This window comes from Coregonus lavaretus (genome assembly GCF_964263955.1).
Source record: "Coregonus lavaretus genome assembly, chromosome: 9".
Lineage (NCBI taxonomy): Eukaryota > Metazoa > Chordata > Actinopteri > Salmoniformes > Salmonidae > Coregonus > Coregonus lavaretus.
The window spans coordinates 36,549,102-36,571,690 of NC_139996.1; the positions used below are offsets into that span (position 1 = coordinate 36,549,102).

The 22,589-nt window shown below is 43.3% G+C and overlaps 1 protein-coding gene and 1 pseudogene across 2 annotated transcripts in view; one reads left to right on the forward strand and one right to left on the reverse strand.

Moving 5' to 3' along the window:
* Positions 1–10,462, forward strand: part of LOC311135500 (C-Maf-inducing protein-like) — a 52,243-nt gene extending 41,781 nt beyond the window's left edge. Inside the window, exons 3-21 of the mRNA XM_084169497.1 lie at positions 819–869; positions 1,060–1,221; positions 1,558–1,599; positions 2,681–2,743; positions 3,136–3,216; positions 3,369–3,472; positions 3,637–3,741; positions 4,225–4,626; positions 5,133–5,198; positions 5,835–5,861; positions 5,974–6,022; positions 6,126–6,233; positions 6,328–6,444; positions 6,547–6,687; positions 7,043–7,090; positions 7,304–7,450; positions 7,560–7,665; positions 9,400–9,470; positions 9,561–10,462. Of these exons, the coding sequence (XP_084025623.1) occupies positions 819–869; positions 1,060–1,221; positions 1,558–1,599; positions 2,681–2,743; positions 3,136–3,216; positions 3,369–3,472; positions 3,637–3,741; positions 4,225–4,626; positions 5,133–5,198; positions 5,835–5,861; positions 5,974–6,022; positions 6,126–6,233; positions 6,328–6,444; positions 6,547–6,687; positions 7,043–7,090; positions 7,304–7,450; positions 7,560–7,665; positions 9,400–9,470; positions 9,561–9,614 (1,944 nt within the window). The 3' untranslated portion in view covers positions 9,615–10,462. The remainder of the gene's footprint in view (positions 1–818; positions 870–1,059; positions 1,222–1,557; positions 1,600–2,680; positions 2,744–3,135; positions 3,217–3,368; positions 3,473–3,636; positions 3,742–4,224; positions 4,627–5,132; positions 5,199–5,834; positions 5,862–5,973; positions 6,023–6,125; positions 6,234–6,327; positions 6,445–6,546; positions 6,688–7,042; positions 7,091–7,303; positions 7,451–7,559; positions 7,666–9,399; positions 9,471–9,560) is intronic.
* Positions 10,463–13,655: 3,193 nt separating this feature from the next.
* The window catches only part of LOC311135341 (1-phosphatidylinositol 4,5-bisphosphate phosphodiesterase gamma-2-like), a 50,015-nt pseudogene continuing 41,081 nt past the window's right edge, over positions 13,656–22,589 (reverse strand). The window contains exons 17-30 of the transcript in view: positions 22,389–22,507; positions 22,067–22,145; positions 21,619–21,788; positions 21,314–21,514; positions 20,845–21,219; positions 17,404–17,579; positions 17,155–17,257; positions 15,039–15,258; positions 14,762–14,888; positions 14,559–14,670; positions 14,258–14,425; positions 14,095–14,183; positions 13,793–13,987; positions 13,656–13,695 (exon numbers count right to left, since the gene is read on the reverse strand). The product of the transcript in view is annotated as a 1-phosphatidylinositol 4,5-bisphosphate phosphodiesterase gamma-2-like (transcript). The remainder of the gene's footprint in view (positions 13,696–13,792; positions 13,988–14,094; positions 14,184–14,257; positions 14,426–14,558; positions 14,671–14,761; positions 14,889–15,038; positions 15,259–17,154; positions 17,258–17,403; positions 17,580–20,844; positions 21,220–21,313; positions 21,515–21,618; positions 21,789–22,066; positions 22,146–22,388; positions 22,508–22,589) is intronic.

A 22,589-nucleotide genomic window follows, 5' to 3' on the forward strand; every position in this document is an offset into this window, starting at 1 on the left:
ATAACACATTTTCCCATGTGCTTTTGGGGGAAATGTTTTTGCAAACTTCAGCCGGGTTTGGATGTTTTTCTTTGTAAGAAAAGGCTTCCGTCTTGCCACCCTACCCCATAGCCCATTTATATGAAGAATACGGGAGATTGTTGTCACATGTAGCACACAGCCAGTACTTGCCAGAAATTCCTGCAGTTCCTTTAATGTTGCTGTAGGCCTCTTGGAAGCCTACCTGACCAGTTTTCTTCTCGTCTTTTCATACATTTTGGAGGGACGTCCAGTTCTTGGTAATGTCTCTGTTGTGCCATATTTTCTCCACTTGATGATGACTGTCTTCACTGTGTTCCATGGTATATGTAATCCTTTGGAAATTACTTTGTACCCTTCTCCTGACTGATATCTTTCAACAATGAGATCCCTCTGATGCCTTGGAAGCTCTCTGCGGACCATGGCTTTTGCTCTGAGATGCAACTAAGAAAATGACAGGAAAATCCTACTAGAACAGCTGAACTTTATTTGTGATTAATCAGTCCCTTTAAATGATGGCAGGTGTGTAATGACTTCTATTTAACATGAGTTTGAATGTGATTGGTTAATTCTGAACACAGACACAGGTTTTTATTTTTCATTTTTCCCCCTCGAAGATTTCAGTTTGATTTTCAATTGAATTGTTCACATTATAGGTCACATTAACAGTGGAAAAAGTTCTGACATGATTTATCTTTGACTCATTCTTTTACATCACAAAAACCTGTCATTTTAACAGGGGTGTGTAGACTTTCTATATCCACTGGATCTTTTACCTGACTGTCTGTGTGCCCTAACAGGCGGCCAACAGCTATCTGCGGGACCAGTGGTTTAATTCTCTACAGTGGAAGGTAGGATTACTATGTTGAAGTATTAATTGGTTTGCGTTCACGGGGGTGCAACAAGGCTCACAGCACTTTGCGCAGAGATTTTATCTGTAGGCTACACAGCGCTGCATGCATTTCCTTCATGTATTTTTGCATTGGTTTGATAAGCACATACAACTGTATCTGTATGCGTGTGCCTCTTATTTCCAACCAGAAAAAGATCTATAAGTACCGTAAGGTTCTGAACAATCCGAGTCGCTGGGAGGTGGTTCTGAAGGAGATCAGATTGCTGGTGGACATGGCCCTGACTTCTCCCCTGCAGGATGAGTCCATCCACCAGGCCCCGCTGCAAATCATCTCCACCCTGCTGGCTGAGGTAGGCCCATCTGCAGGCCTCACACACACCAAATTACACACATCTGCTACTGGGAGCTCAGCTCAAAACCCATAGATGTTACATTTTAGTCAATTAGCAGACGCTCTTATCCTGAGCGAGTTACAGTTAGTGAGTGAATACATTTTTCATACAACCCTGGCGTTGCAAGCGCCATGCTCTACCAACTGAGCTACAGGGGACTACAACAGATGCCTGCTGTTTGACAGAATAAAAGTTGTTAGTCAGTTTGGGAGTGTCTCTATTACATTAATTTGTCTGCTCACTCTCTCTCTGATCATACCGGTCTCATTTCTGTTGTCCCCTCTTCCTCCTCAGAACACTAACCTTAGCACTCAGGACCATGAGAACATCATTGTGGTGAGTTTAAAGTTGCTGTTATAGTGTGATGGTGGATTCATCTGGATGTGTTTGTGTCCATACCCCCATGGGTCCTGGCAACTAGAGTGATGGAATGTTGCAGCGTTCAAGGTACAGCTTTAATGGCTCACTTCATTTACCTGTCTTGGGGCGAATTACGAGCTTAGATAATGAGAGAATTATAGGTACACCGGTGTATTTTTAGGGTGATTTCTGCAGTAACTTTTGGGAATTACAGGCTTAATCTCTCGTGGACATACTACGTAAACGTAAGTGGTCGAGCATCCGACCAAATAACGCGAGATTTTAGTTCTGGTTTAACCGAGATTAGGCTAGCACAGTTTATTCACGCATGGCTGGCTGCTGGCAAGTTTAAAGTTTTATTAGCTGTACGGGATACACATGGTATTAACCGTCCAACGAAATGCTTACTTGCAGGATCTTCTCGACAATGCAACAACAATAAGAAATAATAAAGATAAGAATATGAACATAAAGTAAATGGCTCAGTAGAATAGAATAAACATTTTAGCATCAGTATAATACAGGAAGGCACAATTTATAGTCCAATATTTACATTGTTCAGTATTTAGCAATCATAAGAGTCTGGTAGCAGCAGTTGTAGTGTGTGTAGCCTGGATGTGTGCATGTCTGTGTGGGTGTGTGTTATGATGCGGGGAATCAGAGCAGGTGGTCAGTTCAGTTATCGTGTTCAGCAGTCTGATGGCTTGTAGTACAGTTTCACCCACTTCATACTGTATTCTAGTCATGGCTCATACTATATCATTTATTTATTTTTTACATTCTGGATAATGTGTGTATTTTATTTTATATTTTTTATTGCTAGGTATTTTACTGCCCTGTTGGAACTAGAAACACAAGTATTTCGCTGCACCTGCTATAACGTCTGCAAATCTGTGTACGCAACCAATAAACTTTGATTTGATTTAGTAGAAACCGTCTCTGAGCCTGTTTATCAGACCTCATGCACAGGGCCATTGTAAAGACAAGATCACCTGGCTGGGGAAATTGTGAAGTTCTATTGATCAGTCCTGTCTCTGGTATCTCTGTGTGTCCCTAGGCCATCGCTCCTCTCCTGGAAAATAACCACCCTCCACCAGACCTGTGTGAGTTCTTCTGCAAGGTAAAGATGGGCCCCACTTCAACATGTTGTCAAAATCGAAGCCCTTTGTTAGTGCTAGTGTAACGGAGTTGGATTGGTAACCTCACTCCTCAGCTTGAAATGCATGCGCCATCGAATAGCTAGCTTTTTGGTGGCGTAGCTGGTTAAGGCATTGTCAAGAGGGTGGTCATGTGCGTTTGCGAGGACAAAGGAGAGATCAAGGTCCGGTAAGGACTTGTGAAAGGAAGCTATACTGTTAAGCAAGCACAGTGACGTCCCTCACTGTTCGAGCAGAAGATGTAAACACTTCACAAACATGGGTGTCATTAACAGCCCATTTTACAGTTGATCCAGGCCAAGATTCAGATTATTGTTAAGATGATGTTGTAAATGCTGTGGTTGTGTTTATGCAGCACTGTCGGGAGCGTCCACGGTCGATGGTTGTGATTGAAGTGTTCACCCCTGTGGTCCAGAGAATCCTCAAACACAACATGGTGAGCTGAGCGTTCCGTCTTATTCCCTGTCAAGGTTCACGCTCAGTTTGTTTATTTTCTTCTGTGGTTATATATTGGAGTGTCAAAGCACTGTGCTGCCTCTTGTCCTCATGTTTATTTCTCTGCCTCCTCTCTCTGTCTGTGTGTGTCAGGACTTTGGGAAGTGCCCCAGACTGCGTCTCTTCACTCAGGAGTACATCTTGGCTCTAAATGAGCTCAACGCTGGGATGGAGGTCGTCAAGAAATTCATTCACAGGCGAGTCAGTGACAACATTTGTTTTAGGACTGGGATTTTCTCCACCGACCAGGAAAAGCTCAGGCCCTAGTTATTTCTAATAGTACCCCATGATTTACTCTGTGCTTTCTTCCTGTTCCATGGAGTCTATTGGGTGCTAATTGTGTGCGTGGCTGTGTTTTCAGCATGCATGGCCCCACCGGGCAGTGCCCTCACCCCCGCGTCCTGCCCAACCTGGTGGCGGTGTGCTTGGCTGCCATCTACTCCTGCTACGAGGACTTCATCAACAGGTGAGTGATCTACTGTACTGTAGACCAACCACACAGACTAGACTCTCTGGCCCAATGAACGTCCCTGGTTAGCTTAGGATACTCACCTTCCCTTTAACATTTTAACTGAGGTGTTGACTTGAGTAATGAGTTATCTAATTGGTTATCATTACATCATCATCCCTTAGCCACTGGGTCCTCAGCCCACTTGGGAGAAAATGTACTGGATTTCCGTGGCATTGTCACCCCAGTGAATCATTGCTCGGATACATGACCCTCCTCACGCTCCCTCTAAGTATACAGGGGCTAATGCCGTTGTAACAGAGGCCTGGCTAGAACCCCAACAGAATGACATGTATTCTTACTATGGACTTCTGAGTGTTATAGTCTTGAGATTATTTATTTAATGTGTGATACAATGACTCTCTCCATTCTTCTCTTACACAATATTGGTCTCTCTCCATCTCCCCAACAACATCTCCCTCTCTCTCTCGCTCTGTCCAGCCGGGACAACTCCCCCAGTCTGAAGGAGATCAGGAACGGCTGCCAGCAACAGAATGAGCGTAAACCCCCTCTGCCTCTCCGCCTGCTCCGCCCAGAGCCCCTGACACCCCCAACCACAGCCCTGCTGTCCCTCTCCCCTCCCCCCTCAGCTCCCCTCTCCCCTCCCCCCACACTGCCCCTTTCTCCTCCGCCTTCTATCGTCAACTCCAGTGAGATCCTGGTGGAGTTGGAACGCAACAACAACACTGCCAACGCCAGGCGGAAGGGCCAAGCGGGAGGTGACAGTGAGCCCAACCTGATCGACTGTCTGCTGGTCAGCCCTGCCCTCAACGCCCTGTCAATCCAGCTGCCTGCCCAGGCCGACTGCGTGCTTGGCTGCTTCGCACTTATCCTCAAAATGCTGTGAGTTACCACTACTGCTACTGTAAATCCTCTCCTTTACGGTCTGCCTTACTGTGTGTGTGTCTGTGTGTCTGTATGTGTTTAAATGTGAACAAGGGTTCATGTTTGGCGCTATCTGTGTGGGCTGGGCTGAGCAGCTCAACACAGCTGCTGCCTCTGATGTCCTACTGGAGAATCCTTCAAAAGGAAGGAGTGTTGGTTAGTGTGTCTCTGAATGAATGGATGACATGGGTGTGACGATGTTTTGCAAGAGGGAAGTGGCATGAGGTTATATTATGTATGTGGGAACGGGGAATGACCGTGTGTGTGTAACTATGACACTTAACAGACAGGAATCTGATCCTCTCCTCGTCCCATTGAATTGATGGATTTGTTTGGCGTCATAGGGTGACGCTCAGGTTACGTCTTGTGATTCCCTGTGTGCCAAGCCCCCTGCTCTCATTCTGTGTCCACCTTTCTGTTCTTACTCTCTTTCTATCATTCACTTTCTCTCTGCAACCATTCAGGTCTGACTACGATGACTGGAGACCAGCCCTGGCTAGCCTGCTGCAGCCCATCCCATTCCCCAAAGAGTAAGTATACTGCCCTGGCTCTACACCTATCCACTTCCACCTCTTGTGCTCCCTCACCTTTTCCTGTCCTCTCCCCAGCCCTCCACCCCTCCTCCAGGCTTTGGGGTCTGGGCTGGGACTTTGGGTGAGGGCCTGTCGCTGAGGTGTAGTGGCCTGGGAGTGGTGTTGACGTGGGTGTGCTGCTAAGGCGCCCTGCTGGGAATGAGGTGCCAACCCTGGGTGGCTGCTGTAATTGGCTCCTCAGTCCGGGACATCATTACCCAGTCACCTACAGAGGGCTGTTGTTGTCACAGCCGGGAGACTCACCTGCTGCTCACCTGCGCCCCAGAGCCTAATCCGAGCGTTCAGGTGTCATTAGAAAGTGCAACAACACTCCGACACAACTCCCAGAGTGATTGAGTCAGACAGAAAACACACACGCCCAACCGCTGATAGATTCACATGTATTTGTATGTTGTTGCTCAGATATGTTCAAACCAACCAAAAAAACGGGAAGTGTTTCCTGTGCAATCCAGCTGCAATCTGTTGAACATCTTACTGCATGTTTGAGATAAAACATGGTAGGACTGTTTAAACGTGTTTTATTATTGTATTAAATCTTGTTTAAATTTGTATTCTTACCTCACTCCACTTTAGGGCCCTTGCACATGCCAAATTCACAAAGTAAGTATCTACAGCCATGACATTTAGTTAACAAATGTTACATTTCAGTTACCATCCTATAAGGAAAGCTTGAGGATTGTGCCTGACTTGTCTATCTGTCTGTTTTGAACAGAGAGCTGAAATATGTTATTCAGAGGTTTGCAGAGGACCCCAGACAGGAGGTGAGTGTGTGTGTGCGGCTCTGACCATACATCACTGTTTCACCCTAGTTCAGTGTTCGATTGGTTCGTGTGTGTAGTACTCATGGTTGTGTGCTTGTTGCAGGTCCACTCCTGTCTGCTCAGTGTGCGCTCAGGAAAGGACGGTTGGTTCCAGCTCTACAGTCCAGGGGGTGTGGCTTGTGATGATGATGGGGAGCTCTTTGCCAGCATGGTGAGTGATTGGTGGTGTTACCCTAATAATCCTGGCCCTCATACTTACCTTTTGTTCTGATTGGCTGGACTTGACCTTTGACTCTCTCCTCCAGGTTCACATTCTTATGGGTTCCTGCTACAAAACTAAGAAGTTCCTCCTGTCCCTGGCTGAAAACAAGCTGGGGCCCTGCATGCTCCTGGCTCTGCGTGGGAACCAGACCATGGTTGAGGTGTGTGTGTGTGTGTGTGTGTGTGTGTGTGTGTGTGTGTGTGTGTGTCAGCTGTGAGTGCACAGGAAGCAGAGGTGACCTATATGTATGTGTGTGTTTCAGATCCTGTGCCTGATGATGGAGTACAACATAATTGAGAACAAGGACACCCAGCTGCAGATCATCTCCACCCTGGAGAGCACTCAGGTGGGCCTGCACATGTACGAGCAGCTGTGTGACAGGCAGAGGGAGCTCAAAGAGCTGGTAAGTTACTACTGCACTGTACACAAACAAAGGCTCGAACACCACACGCTCAATCTCACACTGCGTTCACAATTCTATTGTAATGTCTTCTCAAAATACACAGGGCCGGACTATCAGCGGACAACTGGAGTATGTGCTTAGTTGAAACTGTTACTACTCTACACTGTCGACTCCGCTAGAGATATCTATTCATTATAGTGTTTCCGTTTTGTTACTTCATGCAAATATGAACCCTTTATCTTATCTAAGAGACTTCCTATTTCTTTGTTGGCACATTGCTCATAGACACCACCTGTTGTCTGAAATAAGGAACTGCTGTAATCAGTCAAGATTTTTGTTTCCCTTTCTCCCTCAGCAAAGAAAAGGAGGCCCCACCCGACTCACTCTGCCCTCCAAGTCTACGGTGAGATTGGCTTTTATTACGCTACTGCCATTTCCTCAAAGGTTCTTTGTTTTTCTTTCACAATAATACTTTATTTAAATACAAAATGTATAACATTTTCAAACAACATTTTGTAAGAAAGATGACCTGGCTCCATGTCTCAATTCAATTCGAGCAACATGATGTCTCTCCCTGCCTCTGTATCTGACCATGTCGATGTGTATCTCTGAATAGGATGCGGACCTTGCCAGACTGCTGAGCTCTGGCTCCTTTGGGAACCTGGAGAACCTGAGTCTTGCCTTCACCAACGTCACCAGTGCCTGTGCTGAACAGCTCATCAAGCTGCCCTCTCTCAAACAGCTCAACCTGTGGTCCACCCAGGTCAGAACACACACACACTTCACATTTTGTTTTTATTTGAATTGGATGAGTAATACTTTGCAGTACTTTGAATGACAAATCCTCTTTCCTGTTATTGTCTTTCCTTCAGTTTGGAGATGCAGGACTACGGTTACTGTCTGAACACTTGGCGTGTCTGCAGGTGTTGAATCTGTGTGAGACGCCCGTGACCGATGCTGGCCTGCTTTCCCTCAGTTGTAAGAACTAATCTAAATCATTTCACTGTATGCTACTCACATACTGTATACTTCAGACCTGCCACACAACCTCATGCATTCAATATAGAAAAGGCTTTCCACACAATCTCCTAGATCTATATACACTACCGGTCAACATTTTTAGAACACCTACTCATTCAAGGGTTTTTCTTTATTTTTACATTTGTAGAATAATAGTGAAGACATCAAAACTATGAAATAACACATATGGAATCATGTAGTAACCAAAAAAGTGTTAAACAAATCAAAATATATTTTATATTTGAGTTTCTTCAAATATACACCCTTTGCCTTGATGACAGCTTTGCACACTCTTGGCATTCTCTCAACCAGCTTCACCTGGAGTGCTTTTCCAACAGTCTTGAAGAGTTCCCACATATGCTGAGCACCTGTTGGCTGCTTTTCCTTCACTCTGTGGTCCGACTCATCCCAAACCATCTCAATTGGGTTGAGGTCGGGGGATTGTGGAGGCCAGGTCATCTGATGCAGCACTCCATCACTCTCCTTCTTTGTAAAATAGCACTTACACAGCCTGGATGTGTGTTGGATCATTGTCATGTTGAAAAACAAATGATAGTCCCGCTAAGCCCAAACCAGATGGGATGGCGTATCGCTGCAGAATGCTGTGGTAGCCATGCTGGTTAAGTGTGCCTTGAATTCTAAATAAATCACAGACAGTGTCACCAGCAAAGCACCCCCACACCATAACACCACCTCCTCCATGCTTTACGGTGGGAAATACACATGCGGAGATCATCCGTTCACCCACACCGCGTCTCACAAAGACACGGTGGTTGGAACCAAATATCTCAAATTTGGACTCCAGACCAAAGGACACATTTACACCGATCTAATGTCCATTGCTCGTGTTTCTTGGACCAATCAAGTCTCTTCTTATTATTGGTGTCCTTTAGTAGTGTTTTTTTTGCAGCAATTCGACCATGAAGGCCTGATTCACACAGTCGTCTCTGAACAGTTGATGTTGAGATGTGTCTGTTACGTGAACTCTGTGAAGCATTTATTTGGGCTGCATTTTCTGAGGCTGGTAACTCTCTAATGAACTTATTCTCTGCAGCAGAGGTAACTGTGGGTCTTCCATTCCTGTGGCGGTCCTCATGAGAGCCAGTTTCATCATAGCGCTTGATGGTTTTTGCGACTGCACTTGAAGAAACTTTCAAAGTTCTTGAAATGTTCCGTATTTACTGACCTTCATGTCTTAAAGTAATGATATATTGTCGTTTCTCTTTGCTTATTTGAGCTGTTGTTGTCATAATAAGGACTTGGTATTTTACCAAATAGGGCTATCTTCTGTATGCCCCCCGCCCACCACACACACCTTGTCACAACACAACTGATTGGCTCAAACACATTAAGAAGGAAAGAAATTCCACAAATGAACTTTTAAGAAGGCACACCTATTAATTGAAGCTGGTTGAGAGAATGACAAGTGTGCAAAGCGGTCATCAAGGCAATGGGTGGCTATTTGAAGAATCTCAAATATAAAATATATTTTGATTTGATTAACACCTTTTTTGGTTACTACATGATTCCATGTGTGTTATTTCATAGTTGTGATGTCTTCACTATTATACTACAATGTAGAAAATATTACAAATAAAGAAAAACCATTGAATGAGTAGGTGTTCTAAAACCTTTGACCGGTAGTGTATGTTAATGTATGTAAGGTGACATGTTTATGCATGTCTCTTCCAGCCATGAAGAACCTGTGCAGTTTGAACATGAACAGCACAAAGCTCACAGCAGACACATACGAGGATTTAAAGGTAAGATGAACCGTCATACCCTCTCTGTTGACAAGAACACAGAAGTATAGTTTGTAGTCTCTTATCTTTTCTCCTCTCTCTCCCTGTCAGGCCAAACTCCCCAATCTTAAGGAAGTGGATGTCCGCTACACAGAGGCCTGGTGAACACATCCTGTATGACATCATTAGAATACCAACTCCCACATCATCCAAACATGAGGATTACCTGATATCAACAGAGCACATAGTCTCCCTTACATCAACAACAAGAGGATCCTCTCCCATCTGTAGATGAGGACCCTTTTATCTGGAGACGCCATCAAAACGCCAGGACCTCTCTAGTAACATCATGTCAAGCGAGAATTACTATCTTTCTAGTGACATCATCAAAATACAAGGACCTATTCTTTCTTGTGACATCAAAATACAAGGACCTCCTTTTTAGCGACATCATCAAAAAGCAAGGACCCACTTTCTTGTGACGTAAGGGACCCTTTCTCTCTCATGCGTGATTGCTCACTCAGTTCCTGTCCACATCCTATTTGCCCTCAATAGACTCCTCATAGATTTATTCTGTGTTGTGTCAAATGTACACAGAACACCAAGTAAACAAACTGTGGATCTTCCCCCTTTCTCCCCTCCCCCTCTCCCACTCTCTCTGAGGACCTTTGTGTTTAAATGCACTCTTCCCTCCATTTACTGGGAGCTCGTCTATCCTTCTCTGATGAAGGCTGGATAACCAGGTCACATTCCAGTACACTTTTGATATTGCCTCTAGTTCAATCCAAATGTAGCTCTAAAGATGTGTTCAATTGTCATTTTGGTCTTGTTTTTTTTGTTTGGGTCCTTTCAGGTTCAGATTCTGGCCTTTCCTTCATTGGGAATGAGGTGCTACCTCAAACAAAACAAAAGTTGCAAGACTGTGCCTAATTCCTCGAATGACACTCTCAATCAATTTTTATCAACTTGAATGAACATATTTTCCCAGACATCTCTGCTTTTATTTATATATATATATATATATATATATATATATATATATTCCCTGTTGACATTTTAAAAGCAGACATTTCAGGAGCTCTGCTCTGTGGTTGCAACACCATTAAAAGGAAGAAATGTTTCCTTTTAATTTGTGTTTTCAATGTACATAACTCCCATATTTACTAGGATGGTTGTGTAGTAGGTGGTCTGGGACTGCCTTGTATTTATGATTTCTCTCCTTCATATCCCTCTTTCTGCCTCCCCTTATTTTCTCAAATGTTAAGACACTTTCCAGGCAACAGGCATACAGCAGTTGACTTTCGTCACACAATCAACCAAGATGTTGCCTAACATTCTTATACATAATCCATGCTGAGGCTTCAACAGAAGCCCTATGTGCACCTTGGATCAACCTCTCAATGTTGCCTTTTTGGCATGATGGGACACGTTTTTATAAAGATAAATATGGGACACATTTTGATATTGGGTGTAGATATACAGGCCATGGTCATCCTTAGATAGGGTTATTTTGTCATAAATGTCAGGTGTGAACAGGCTCTGTAGAGGCAACAGCATGGTGTATAGATGACCCTGTTAAAAAGCAGCATGTTACCTGCCCAAAGTCTCTAGAATAAGACATTTTCTGAATTGTGGAGGGTGGTCGTCGGTCAGTACCAGAGTGGAAAATTGCCAAACGAGTTCATTTCAGTTTAATTAGATTTTTGTTAGATTTTTTTTGCAATACTGTACTTCTATCTAAATCTATTGTATCAAACATCAGTACTGTCTGATACAGTGGCATATTATAACGTGGACTCCAACGTGCTAATCATTGGTTCACAGAACCACATTTCTCTCTACTCCCCATCAAGCATGGAGAGAGGGAACTGTTTGGAATATGCACACCCATTAAGTAGTACATGTAGCTGGCTTAAAATGTTGCATTCCTCAATCTTCATTTGAAATCATGAGAACACTTTGTTTGCATGGGCATACCACCTGTTTTGAATAGATTTCCCGTATTATTACCAAGGAATGTGATATTACAGCATTCCGGTATGTGGCAAATTGGCCCACACAAACTGCAGAAGAGTTGTCGTCTGTCTCTGCTCTTCTGCTTTAGGTGGCTTTGATCAATCTGTCCCTTCTCTTTGCCCTTTCAGGGCGTCTCGTACACAATCAGAGCGTTATTCTGGATGCCCTACTCTGGTTCCCTCCACTTTAGTTTTCTTCTCCACAATGCTCCAGAATTCTTTCTGTTCAGTTTTGGCAGAACTTACAGAACACAGTTGGACACCGTCCAATAAGATTTCAATGCTATGTTTATTTTGAGTGCCATAACGGTTACGTGCACTAAATGTCATTGTGTATGGCCACCAGGCTTAAGACATCATGCTGTCACATCCTGTATAATGTATATACAAGTGTATATAATTTTCTGTCCCTCTCGATGTTCCCCTCTGCTCTGTTTCTCTTAGTCTCCCTGTTAGGGAGGCTGTTGTTGCCTTCATCTTCAGGATGTGTGCATGTGGTCATAACTTTTTATTTTCACACAAAGTGCACTGTAATCTAACTTCCATTATGTTTTCATGGTAATTATTATGGCTGATATATTTTAAATATTTGTTTGATTTTGATCACTTTAATCAAGTGTTTGTCGCGTGTTGTTTTGCATGTACATGTTGCATCAGCAGATTATTATTATTATTTTTTTTACAATTTTGAATATGAAAAGGGTCAGATCACTAGCTCTAAAGTCGCCCTACCCCCTTTGTCCATGGGTTACCACGATGTTCTGATCGAAGCTCAATGAGGAGCAGTACATGTCATAGACCAGCGATTGATTCACCTTTGTGTGGTTACAGACCTTTTGTATTGCTGGAACATATTAGCTTGTGCACAAAATACTGTGTGTAATGAAATGAACATAGTATGTATGCCAGTGAGTTTACTGGTTACTGTACCGTTTGTACACTGGTGAGATTCAATATGTGGAATTATTGTATCTTTTTTGTAACCGTTGACAGAATTTGCTCCTGGACCATTTCTACTGATGTGGTAATAGTGGGGGGGGGGGGGGGGGGAAACATGGCCTGAGGAGTTTTTTTGTAGCCCTGATGCTCCTCTAGTTTTTAACATTTCAAATGTACATCTAAAGCTGGCTAAAGAGGGAGACCTAGAGGTGGGAATGTGGAGGGTTTTATTACTGTAGAGGAAATGTGATTGATTGTTATAAAAAAAACTTCATTTGTTATATTGCTATCCTGTGGAGCTCACTGTGCTTTGCTTGGGTTTATGTCTCCTCGCCTCCTGAATTCCCTCTATTCTCTCTCCTCATTCCTCTCTATCCAGAGGTGATATTACAACCTGTTCTAATTTTTCTGAATTTGTAAAGATTTTATTTGAATTGTGACTGCGGCTTGAGTCTTAATGTGGTTGACAGCGGGGTGCCTGCTGCTGTGGACCCCCCTGCTGGCGCAGTCATGGACATAATTCCTGTCATTTTTTGCAGCTCAAACGCTGCCCTCATTTTCTCTTGTCTGTGTTATCTGCTTCTACGGCTAGGTTACTGCTGCTGCTCTGTGGCTGTTGTAATAAAAATACAAGACCTTCTATAGGAAAATAAGAACTGATGTGAAATAATTTCAATCAAAATAAACTGTCTGAATATGTTTCAAATGGGAGTGCGGCATAGTTATTTATAGGCTCACTGTAAATTTCACTGGGTTGTCAAACATCCAATAGTTAAACCTAATCAAACGAAGCAAAGAGTCAGCAGAGGTCATGTTTTGACTAAAGTTATCAAAATGAGGCAGAAGGATTATCAAAGCAGTATAATTCAAATGTTGGAAAATAAAGGTGCTCTATGCAACAATTCAACCTGCAATTAGCCCTTTGTCTGATATATCAGTAGTAAAGGAATACATTTGTTGAGAGGAAAACATAAGAAACAAACAATTACCGGTAACACTAATTCATGCCCCTGCAGGTACTTTTCAGCTATATTCTTCAAAAACCTCAAATTGTACTTATTTCAATGCTGCATAGTGCATCTGTTCATCTGATTTTACCTATTCATAAACAAAAAAACATATGCAAATGTGAAAGAAAGAAAAACGTCAGATACAATCACCTCTCATACAGAGCTATGTCACACATTTTCTCTATTGGCTTTGTAAGATTGAAGCTTTGGAGGCAACCCTGCAGGCTCAGGATGAGCTGACTTCAGGAATATAATTTACTGTTGATTTTATTTTCCTTTATCCTAGGACAGAGCAGAGGAACAGACAAGAGAAAATTAATGTATGCCCATTATGACATTTATTTTATTGTAACGTGAAAGGAGAATAACTCGGGCCTACTTCTGTTTGCAGGTATCTTGGATCTTCTCTAACTGTTTTTCATTGGCGCTGAACTCTCATGAGGTCATCTCGGAGCTGTGGGGGGGTGGAGCGCTGCAGGCTGGCGTGGGTGTCGTACAGGAAAAGCTTGTTGCTTAGCTCCGCCTGCCCCCGCCGCAGTTGGCTAGATGACAAGTACAGCTCCTCCTCTGCTTTCTGAATGACACAGGCACAGGCTCACCATCCAGACACACAAACACCACCAGTAACACACATCAAAGGCTGTTCCCAGTCAACATGCAGTTTGTGTGTCTCACCTCCACCTCCACCTGCTGCACGTCGATGTAGACTAGTAAAGAAGCTAGTTCTATGCTCTCATTGAAGCCATTTTTCAGAGGAACAGAACGGTACCCTAAGAGACAGAGAACAGTGTGTAAATGAGGGGCGTAAGGGTTCATGTACCGCATATTAGTGTGTGTGTCCTACCTGAGCGGATGCCCTTCACAGGGAAGGTAGCCTGAGCCAGCAAGTTTGGATCTGAGAACATGTCCTCCTCCTTCACCACGAAGCGCAGGAAGGTGAGCTCTGGCTCATGCACTAGGAAAGTCACCGGCTCTGGAGGGGCTTTCCATACCGGGTTCAGCCCATTGTCACCTGAACAAATACAAGCCCAGTTAACAAAATACATAAATACACAATCCTCTTTCAAACAACACACAGAAGCTGGGTTTCTTTAATTAGCTGGAAAATAATTCCATCCACTGCAACCCCTGCTCCCGCTCCTTACGATAGACAACGGTCTTAAACTTGTTGTCCTCCGTGTGTCCATACAGCTCCGTCTCTACAAAAGGACTGGCGATGCTACGGCCTGGCTTCGGCAGGTGTCTGGCAACTATCACCTACAGGGGGCAGCACAACAGATTCAGTGCTCAACAGTAACCAGTTTGTTTACCATATGAAAATTAATAAGGACAATGAGCAGAGACTTACTCTGACAATAAGGGTGAACTTGACTTTCCTCTTCTCCAGCTGTGGATCATAGCAGTCAGAGTGCATGATTTCTGGCTGTAGCACGTAGCCTGTTCAGACTGAAGAGGGCATTGTTGAGTGTATTTATCTGGACAAAAACAAACAAACATGACTATCACTGGTACACCAAGCAAGCACTTTTTTCATCTCTGTGAACCCAATTCAGGGGGCACTCACTCTAGTTTAGGTCTATCTTACACAGAATACTAGTATCTCATTCCCCCTCCATCTTTAACACATGCTCGTCAAACCCACCTGCAGTCTGGAAGTTGAGCGCCACCATGTGGCAGCCGCAGGCCCACAGAAGGTAAGGGTCGTTTTGGATGAGTCCACACGTTGGCCCTTGGGGTAGATGCGGCTCAAGGCCTTGCGGTTAAACCTCAGGAAGTCTGGAGTTCTGTTCTTGGCCGGGGTCTTGTTCTCCACAAAGGAGCGGATCTCTTTGTAGCAATAGTTCACTGTGGGGACATCGTTGGGAATGGGCAGACTAAGTTTGGTCAGACCAATACGGATATTTGTTTATTTATTTGCAGCTGCTACTCTTTCTGGGGTCCACCACATTTGATTGTTGTGGAGGGTGACTTATTCTGGTAATAATAATAAGAGTGAGTTGAGAGTAGATTATATATTCATTTGAAAACACAAATGTGAAATCTTTCATGTGTATTGCAGTGCATGTCATACAGTGGTGGCTCCTCAAAAGAGGAAGGGGAGGACCATCCTACTCAGTGAATTTCAGATAAATAAAAAGTTAAACATTCAAAAAAATTATCCTTTTTAGAAAAAACTACACTAAATATATTCACGTCACCAAATAACTGATTAAAACACACTATTTTGCAAAGAAGGTCTACAGTAGCCTCAACAGCACCCTCTAGGGTAGCACCATGGTGTAGCCAGAGGACAGCTATTTTCCGTCCTCGTCTGGGTACATTGACTTCAATACAAAACCTAGGAGGCTCATGGTTATCACCCCCTTCCATAGACTTACACAGTAATTATGACAACTTCCGGAGGATGTCCTCCAACCTATCAAAGCACTTTTAATATGAACTAACATATTGTCCATCCAATCAAAAGGTCAGAGAATGAATTTAGTACTGAAAGCATAAGCTACAGCTAGCTAGCACTGCAGTGCATAACGTGCTGTGAGTAGTAGACTCAAATAGAAAGAAAGACAATAGTTGAACAGTTTTTAACAAATACATTTATTTAAAAACTAAGAAGAAGCAGCAGAGAGAGAGAGAGAGCTAGCTATATTTTGCTATATTAGTTTCACTTACTTAGCTAATACAGCTAATTTAGCCTTCTCAACAACCTGACTCAAACAGAGAGGAATGCTATTTATGTTAGCAAGCTGGCTAAGGCTATCCAACACTGCAACTCTTCCAAGTCAAGGTAAACTTTCAGTTTTATTTATTTATTGCCACCGGGGCCAGCCGGTGTAACTTCTAAACTGTTTGCTGTACACTGTACTGCGTGATTGTACACATGGATTGGATTGTGGGTTTAGTAACGAGTTAGTTCTAGTTTGTTGACTAGAACGTTAATATGGTGGCAACAATGTAGGCTGTGTAGCTGTTAGCGGTTATGGTATGAAGGTTTGGCTTGGAGAGGTTTTTGCGCCTAGTCACAGACAGCTGTTGTGTTGTGCTGAAGTCCACAAGCAAAGGGAAAAGGTGAGAGGAGGAGGATGCAAGAAGGAATTATACAACAAGCAAAGTGATGATGCTGGGGTGTATTCATTCCGCCGATTCTGTTGCAAAACGTTTCTTAAATGGAAGCAAACAGAACGAAATGTGGATGGACCTACCTGAATCTTTCCAATAGAAACTACTGTAATGACCCAGCTGGGTCATAAAGTAAAAGAGAGACGGGCACCAGGTGTACAGGCAGAACACAGGTTTATTCCTGAATGGGCTATTGTTCAGGCCACAGCCCACGCCGCTAAACCTCGAACATACACAAATATAACATGTCAAGTCAAGGGTCCCAAAACAGAAGAGAGAGAGATGAGACCGTAACCCCTATTTAAGCATTCCAAAACCCCGCGGGATTACCCATCATACCCCCCCACCCTTTCCATCTGTCCTGGCATATTTAACCCCTGCTAGCACCCATGAAAACGATAACACACCCACGAACACAGAACACAATACCGGGTCGTTACACTACTATGTTCCATTGAGCTGGGTGAATGGAATATGAATGGCAGTCATCCAATATGCTGAAATAGAAGTAAGGCCATACTCATAAAAATAAATTGTCCTCCCTAATCGTGAATGGCACCAACCGCCACTGATGTGATAGGATGAATGCCTCAGGTGGGTGGGTGGTGAGGGTGGTAGGGCTACCAAAGTGGTCCTTCTCCTTGCTGCGAGGCTGGCAGTACACCACCAGGTCAGACATCTCCATAGCGACCTCTTCACTCTTCTCCACCTCCTCCTGCTGCTTGATCTGGAGGACAGAAAACACACAGCAGCTTCCTGTCAGCATGACATCACTGAAGACGCTGGGCTGTGCAGCTTTGGAATGGAAGATATAATTATTTCATAGCCTCTTACTTATAGATAGGTTATATGGAATTATATTATGATACTGGCCTCTAACTGCTTGTTGTGCTGCTTGGTGATCTCTCTCTGGGTGATGTCCCAGGCCACCTGGTACCACTCAAACAAGTCTTCCAGTGACTTTGCCGCAAAGTCAAACTGTATCTTACTGTCGTAATCACTCATCTGAAGTGTCATGACATGGGACTCCCCATTCTTTCCCGATCTCACTGAGAAGAGAAAGGGATGGAGGAAACATAGGGAAGAGAGAGTTCAATATTTACTATGTGCAATGTACTGTATATAGAATAGAGTGTTGTGTTTGGGTACAGGATTGGACTGTGTCTACGTGATGTACAGTAAATTGTATATTTAGCCTGTGTATGGTGTGGAGGTCCCTTTTGACGATCCCTTTGGACTTGTGCAGTTGTGTGTCCTGTTGATATGTGGTATGGGCAGTCAGTGTGATGAGCATGTGCTGGGTGGAAGGACTGGGGGCTTTGCTATGTAGTGTGTTTATCATGTGAAGACAGCATGTTTGATATATAGATTATGGGCTCTATTCAATCCGTAGCGCTGAAGACCTGCTTTATAGCACGATTTACAATTAAAGGCAGTCACAGAGACGGTAAACGCTGCATATGTCGGCGCAATCGGAAATTACCTTTACATTTCGTTCGCGCAATCTGTAGTGTGTTTGGACAGCATGTAAAATGGATGTAATAGAAATACTGCACTCACGAACGTTACACTTGGAAATGTCAACAACTCCTTTACACATATTCCCCAAAGGATTGTCCTCCATGACCTGTGAGACAAATGTGTACACTGTAGATTTCTAAATGTATACTGGTAATGTTAACACACAGACAGAAATGGATGCACACAAGATACAGGTAACTGCCAAAATAAAGGAAACACCAACATAAAGTGTCTTAATAGTGCATTGGGCCACCACGGGTCAGAACAGCTTCAATGCACCTTGGCATCGATTCTACAAGTGTCTGGAACTCTATTGGAGAGATGCGACACCATTCTTCCATGAGAAATTCCATCATTAATGTGGCTTGTGAAGCAAGAGTCCCCACTTTAAATCTTCAACATACTTCTGATTTACAGTTAGTTATTAATGGGGCTTGTGAAGCAAGTGTCCCCACTATAAATCTTCAACATACTTCTTCTTATTATTGTTATTCTTTAGCACTAGGGATGTAATGATTCACCGATATGCATCGGTCCCCGGTTCAAATGTTTAAGATACAAATGCATCAGTCCATGGGAGCCCAAGCCGATCCAAATTAAGCATGCATCGGTCAGTAAACCGATTCAAACGTTACAAATCCCCTGTTCACTAATGTTTTTTAATCATTGTTTTATTCCAAAAATACCTCTTATCTGTTGTGACTGAATTGATGTGCCCTCTCCTTCAGTTCAGTAGCTTATCAAACTGTTATGCATTTAACTGCGTATGACTGTCAAATAACTGTACACATTGTTTTGAAAATAATATAATACAATTGATAAAGAAATAACCTACCAATATGCTATACTACTGAAGTTCAGGAATGTTATAAAATCATTCGGATTTATTGGATTTTTATTATAGTATGTATAAATAGATTTTTTTAAACAGCATTAGAGGAAGGGACAATTCATTAAATAATAAATCCCCAAATACAAGGAACTGGAACACAAAAGTGCTCAAAAGCCTGAAATTAGGTAGGAATAAATAAGGTGGAAATAGAAACAAAGAAACAGAGGACATCAAATAAAATAAAATAAAATTGTATTTGTCACGTGCCGAATACAACAGGTGTAGATCTTACAGAGAAATGCTTACTTACAAGCCCTTAACCAACAATGCAGTTTTAAGAAAAATAAGTGTTAAATAAAAAATAGATAACTAAAAAATTAAATAAGAAAATAATTAAAGAGCAGCAGTAAAATAACAGTAGCGAGGCTATATACAGGGGGTACCTGTACAGAGTCAATGTGCGGGGGCACAGGTTAGTCGAGGTAATTGAGGTAATATGTACATGTAGGTAGGGTTAAAGTGACATAGGAGGTACAGTATGTGGGGTATGTGACTGAGTATATGTTAGAGTGTGGGTGTGTTGAAAGATAGCGTGTTGGGAAAGTGTGAAGAGTTGAAAGTGAGTGAGCAAAGAAAGTGTTTGCAAATATCAGAACCCATGTGTGTCTGCGAGCAGGAGTAGTGACAGAGCGAGATTCTCAATTTTTACGCAGACATTGGATGTACATAAAAAAATGAAATACAAATATATAGTTTATTTATATTTGTCCTATCATGATGGATCGGTGCCCAACCGTATGTGTTATTTCATAGTTTTGATGTCTTCACTATTACTCTACAATGTAGAAAATAGATTTAAAAAATAAAGAAAAATCCTTGAATGAGTAAGTGTTCTAAAACTTTTGACCGGTAGTGTAGTAACCAAGAAAGTGTTCAACAAATCAAAATATACTTTATAAATAGCCACCCATTACCTTGATGACAGCTTTACACACTCTTGGCATTCTCTCAACCAGCTTCATGAGGTAGTCACCTTGAATGCATTTCAATTAACAGGTGTGCCTTCTTAAAAGTTAATTTGTGGAATTTCTTTCCTTCTTAATGCGTTTGAGCCAATCAGTTCTGTTGTGACAAGGTGTGGGTGAACGGATGATCTCCGCATGTGTAGTTCCCACCGTAAAGCATGCAGGAGGAGGTGTTATGGTGTGGGGGTGCTTTGCTGGTGACACTGTCTGTGATTTATTTAGAATTCAAGGCACACTTAACCAGCATGGCTACCTCAGCATTCTGCAGCGATACGCCATCCCATCTGGTTTGGGCTTAGTGGGACTATCATTTGTTTTTCAACAGGACTATCTGTTAACCCAACACATCTCCAGGCTGTGTAAGGGCTATTTGACCAAGAAGGAGAGTGATGGATTGCTGCATCAGATGACCTGGCCTCCACAATCCCTTGACCTCAAACCAATTGAGATGGTTTGGGATGAGTCGGACGGCAGAGTGAAGGAAAAGCAGCCAACAAGTGCTCAGCATATGTGGGAACTCCATCAAGACTGTTGGGAAAGCATTCCAGGTGAAGCTGGTTGAGAGAATGCCAAGAGTGTGAAAAGCTGTCATCAAGGCAAAGGGTGGCTATTTGAAGAATCTCCAATATAAAATATATTTTGATTTGTTTAACACTTTTTTGGTTACTACATGTGGTCCTCTGTAGCTCAGCTGGTAGAGCGTGGCGCTTGTAACGCCAAGGTAGTGGGTTCGATCCCCGGGACCACTCATACAACAAAAAAAATTTATGCACGAATGACTGTAAGTCGCTTTGGATAAAAGCGTCTGCTAAATGGCATTTTATTATTATTTATTATTCCATATGTGTTATTTCATAGTTTTGATGTCTTCACTATTATTCTACGATGTAAAAAATAGTAAAAGTGAGTAGGTGTGTCCAAACTTTTGACTGGTACTGTAGATCTCTCCCAATCTTCCTCCTTTCCCTTTGTTTCTCGCTGCCCCCGATCTCTCCCCGTCCCTCTCTCTCACCGTGCTGAAGCGGCTGACCAGTTCCGGTGTGACAGGGTAGCGTAGTTTGATCTTGCGATACAGAGGCTTCTTACGGAAGTAGTTGACCAGCTCCATCAGGCTCTGGAACTCAGTGGTGGTTCCCAGCACGCACATAGAGCCATCCTTCTGAATACGACAGTTTGACCTTCCCATCACCTCTGAAGGTGATGGCGTAGGAGTCGCCCTCCTCTCTCTGTCTGATGAGGAAGGCTCCGTCCCGGGGGATTCTCGACAGATAGTCCTCTGCCTCCCCTCTGCTCAGGTTACTATAGAACCACCTGACCACCACAACACACAGAGAGAATCTATGTGTAAGTGTGTGCATGTTTAAATTCACACATACTCTATGTCAGATGACCCTGTGTAACTCACCCTTCCAGTAGGAATGGGTTGGGCCGAGGCACAGCCTCAGTGAGGCGCAGGTCAAAGTCGTGGCAGTGGAGGGGCATTTCATGATAGTGCTGGATCAGTGAGTACACACTCGGGAAGTGCAGGTTATCAGTCAGGAAGTAGAAGGTGTGTGCTCCCTCTGAGCCAGAGCGGACACGACAGTGCTGAACCCTCCCACTGCGCCTACAGTATAACACACTGAAAACAGACATCAGCACGGCAGAGTATTACACACAGTACACACATACTGAAGTCATGTCAGTAGAGCTGCAGCCAAGCTGGCGGACCAGAAGAAGAGAGTGAAGTCAGTCACAAAGGTGTCGCTTTCTCTGACCAGGAAGGTGCCATCCCTGCCTCCCGACTCAGCACAGAACTCCTGCAGCAGCCTCTCTGCTGTCTGCCTCCCCTCACTCCTCCTCCCATGGAACCAGGCCTCCGACGTGTGGAGCTCTGGGGACTACAGCAGGGGAGGGAGGGAGGGAGGGAGGGAGGGAGGGAGGGAGGGGTTTGGAAGAAAAGTAGGCAGACGGGAGGGAGAGGAGTACAATAAAAAAATAGTAATGTAATAATTAAATACATTGACAATGATCACTGGTTTACTACGATTAGAATGGTTTAATATTCTCCCTTGTTTACCTTCCTGGGCTCCTCGTCCTCTTCCTCTGCATAGTAGAGCCAAATTGAAATATGTGAGGGACATTTTATGAGGTTTAAGGTTTACTACTAACACTCAACACAGCGGAATCCCAGACGCAGGCAGCGTACAAAGGCCTCAGTGGATGACTCGCTCTGCAGCTGGTCTCCAGTCAAGTACCTGAAGGAAACACATCATAACAAGAAATACAAAATGCAAGCAAATCATGAACTTAATTTGTGTGTTTATTATAATATCAGTCACAGCCTATATTATTACATCGTTTTACAGTATTGCTGAAATTCTTTACAGTGCTGACAACTGTACTAACACTTGGTGTGAAACATTGATAAAAAAAAGTTAAGTAGTCTATTTCATAGTGTTGTGTTGTATTGTATTTCTGTGTTATTTGGCGGTACTGACGTGTTGTGTGAGGAGTTGATCCAATAGTGGGACAGTGGGTTGTTCATGTCCAAGTTGCACATCTCTGAGTATTTCTCATCCCAAATTGAGTTCTCCTTCGAGAAGAGGAAACTGAGGAACTAGAGTGAGAGAAGAGAGAGAGAGCGCTGTGACAAACATAACACACCGTTCTCCACTCCCCATACACAGACAAATCACACA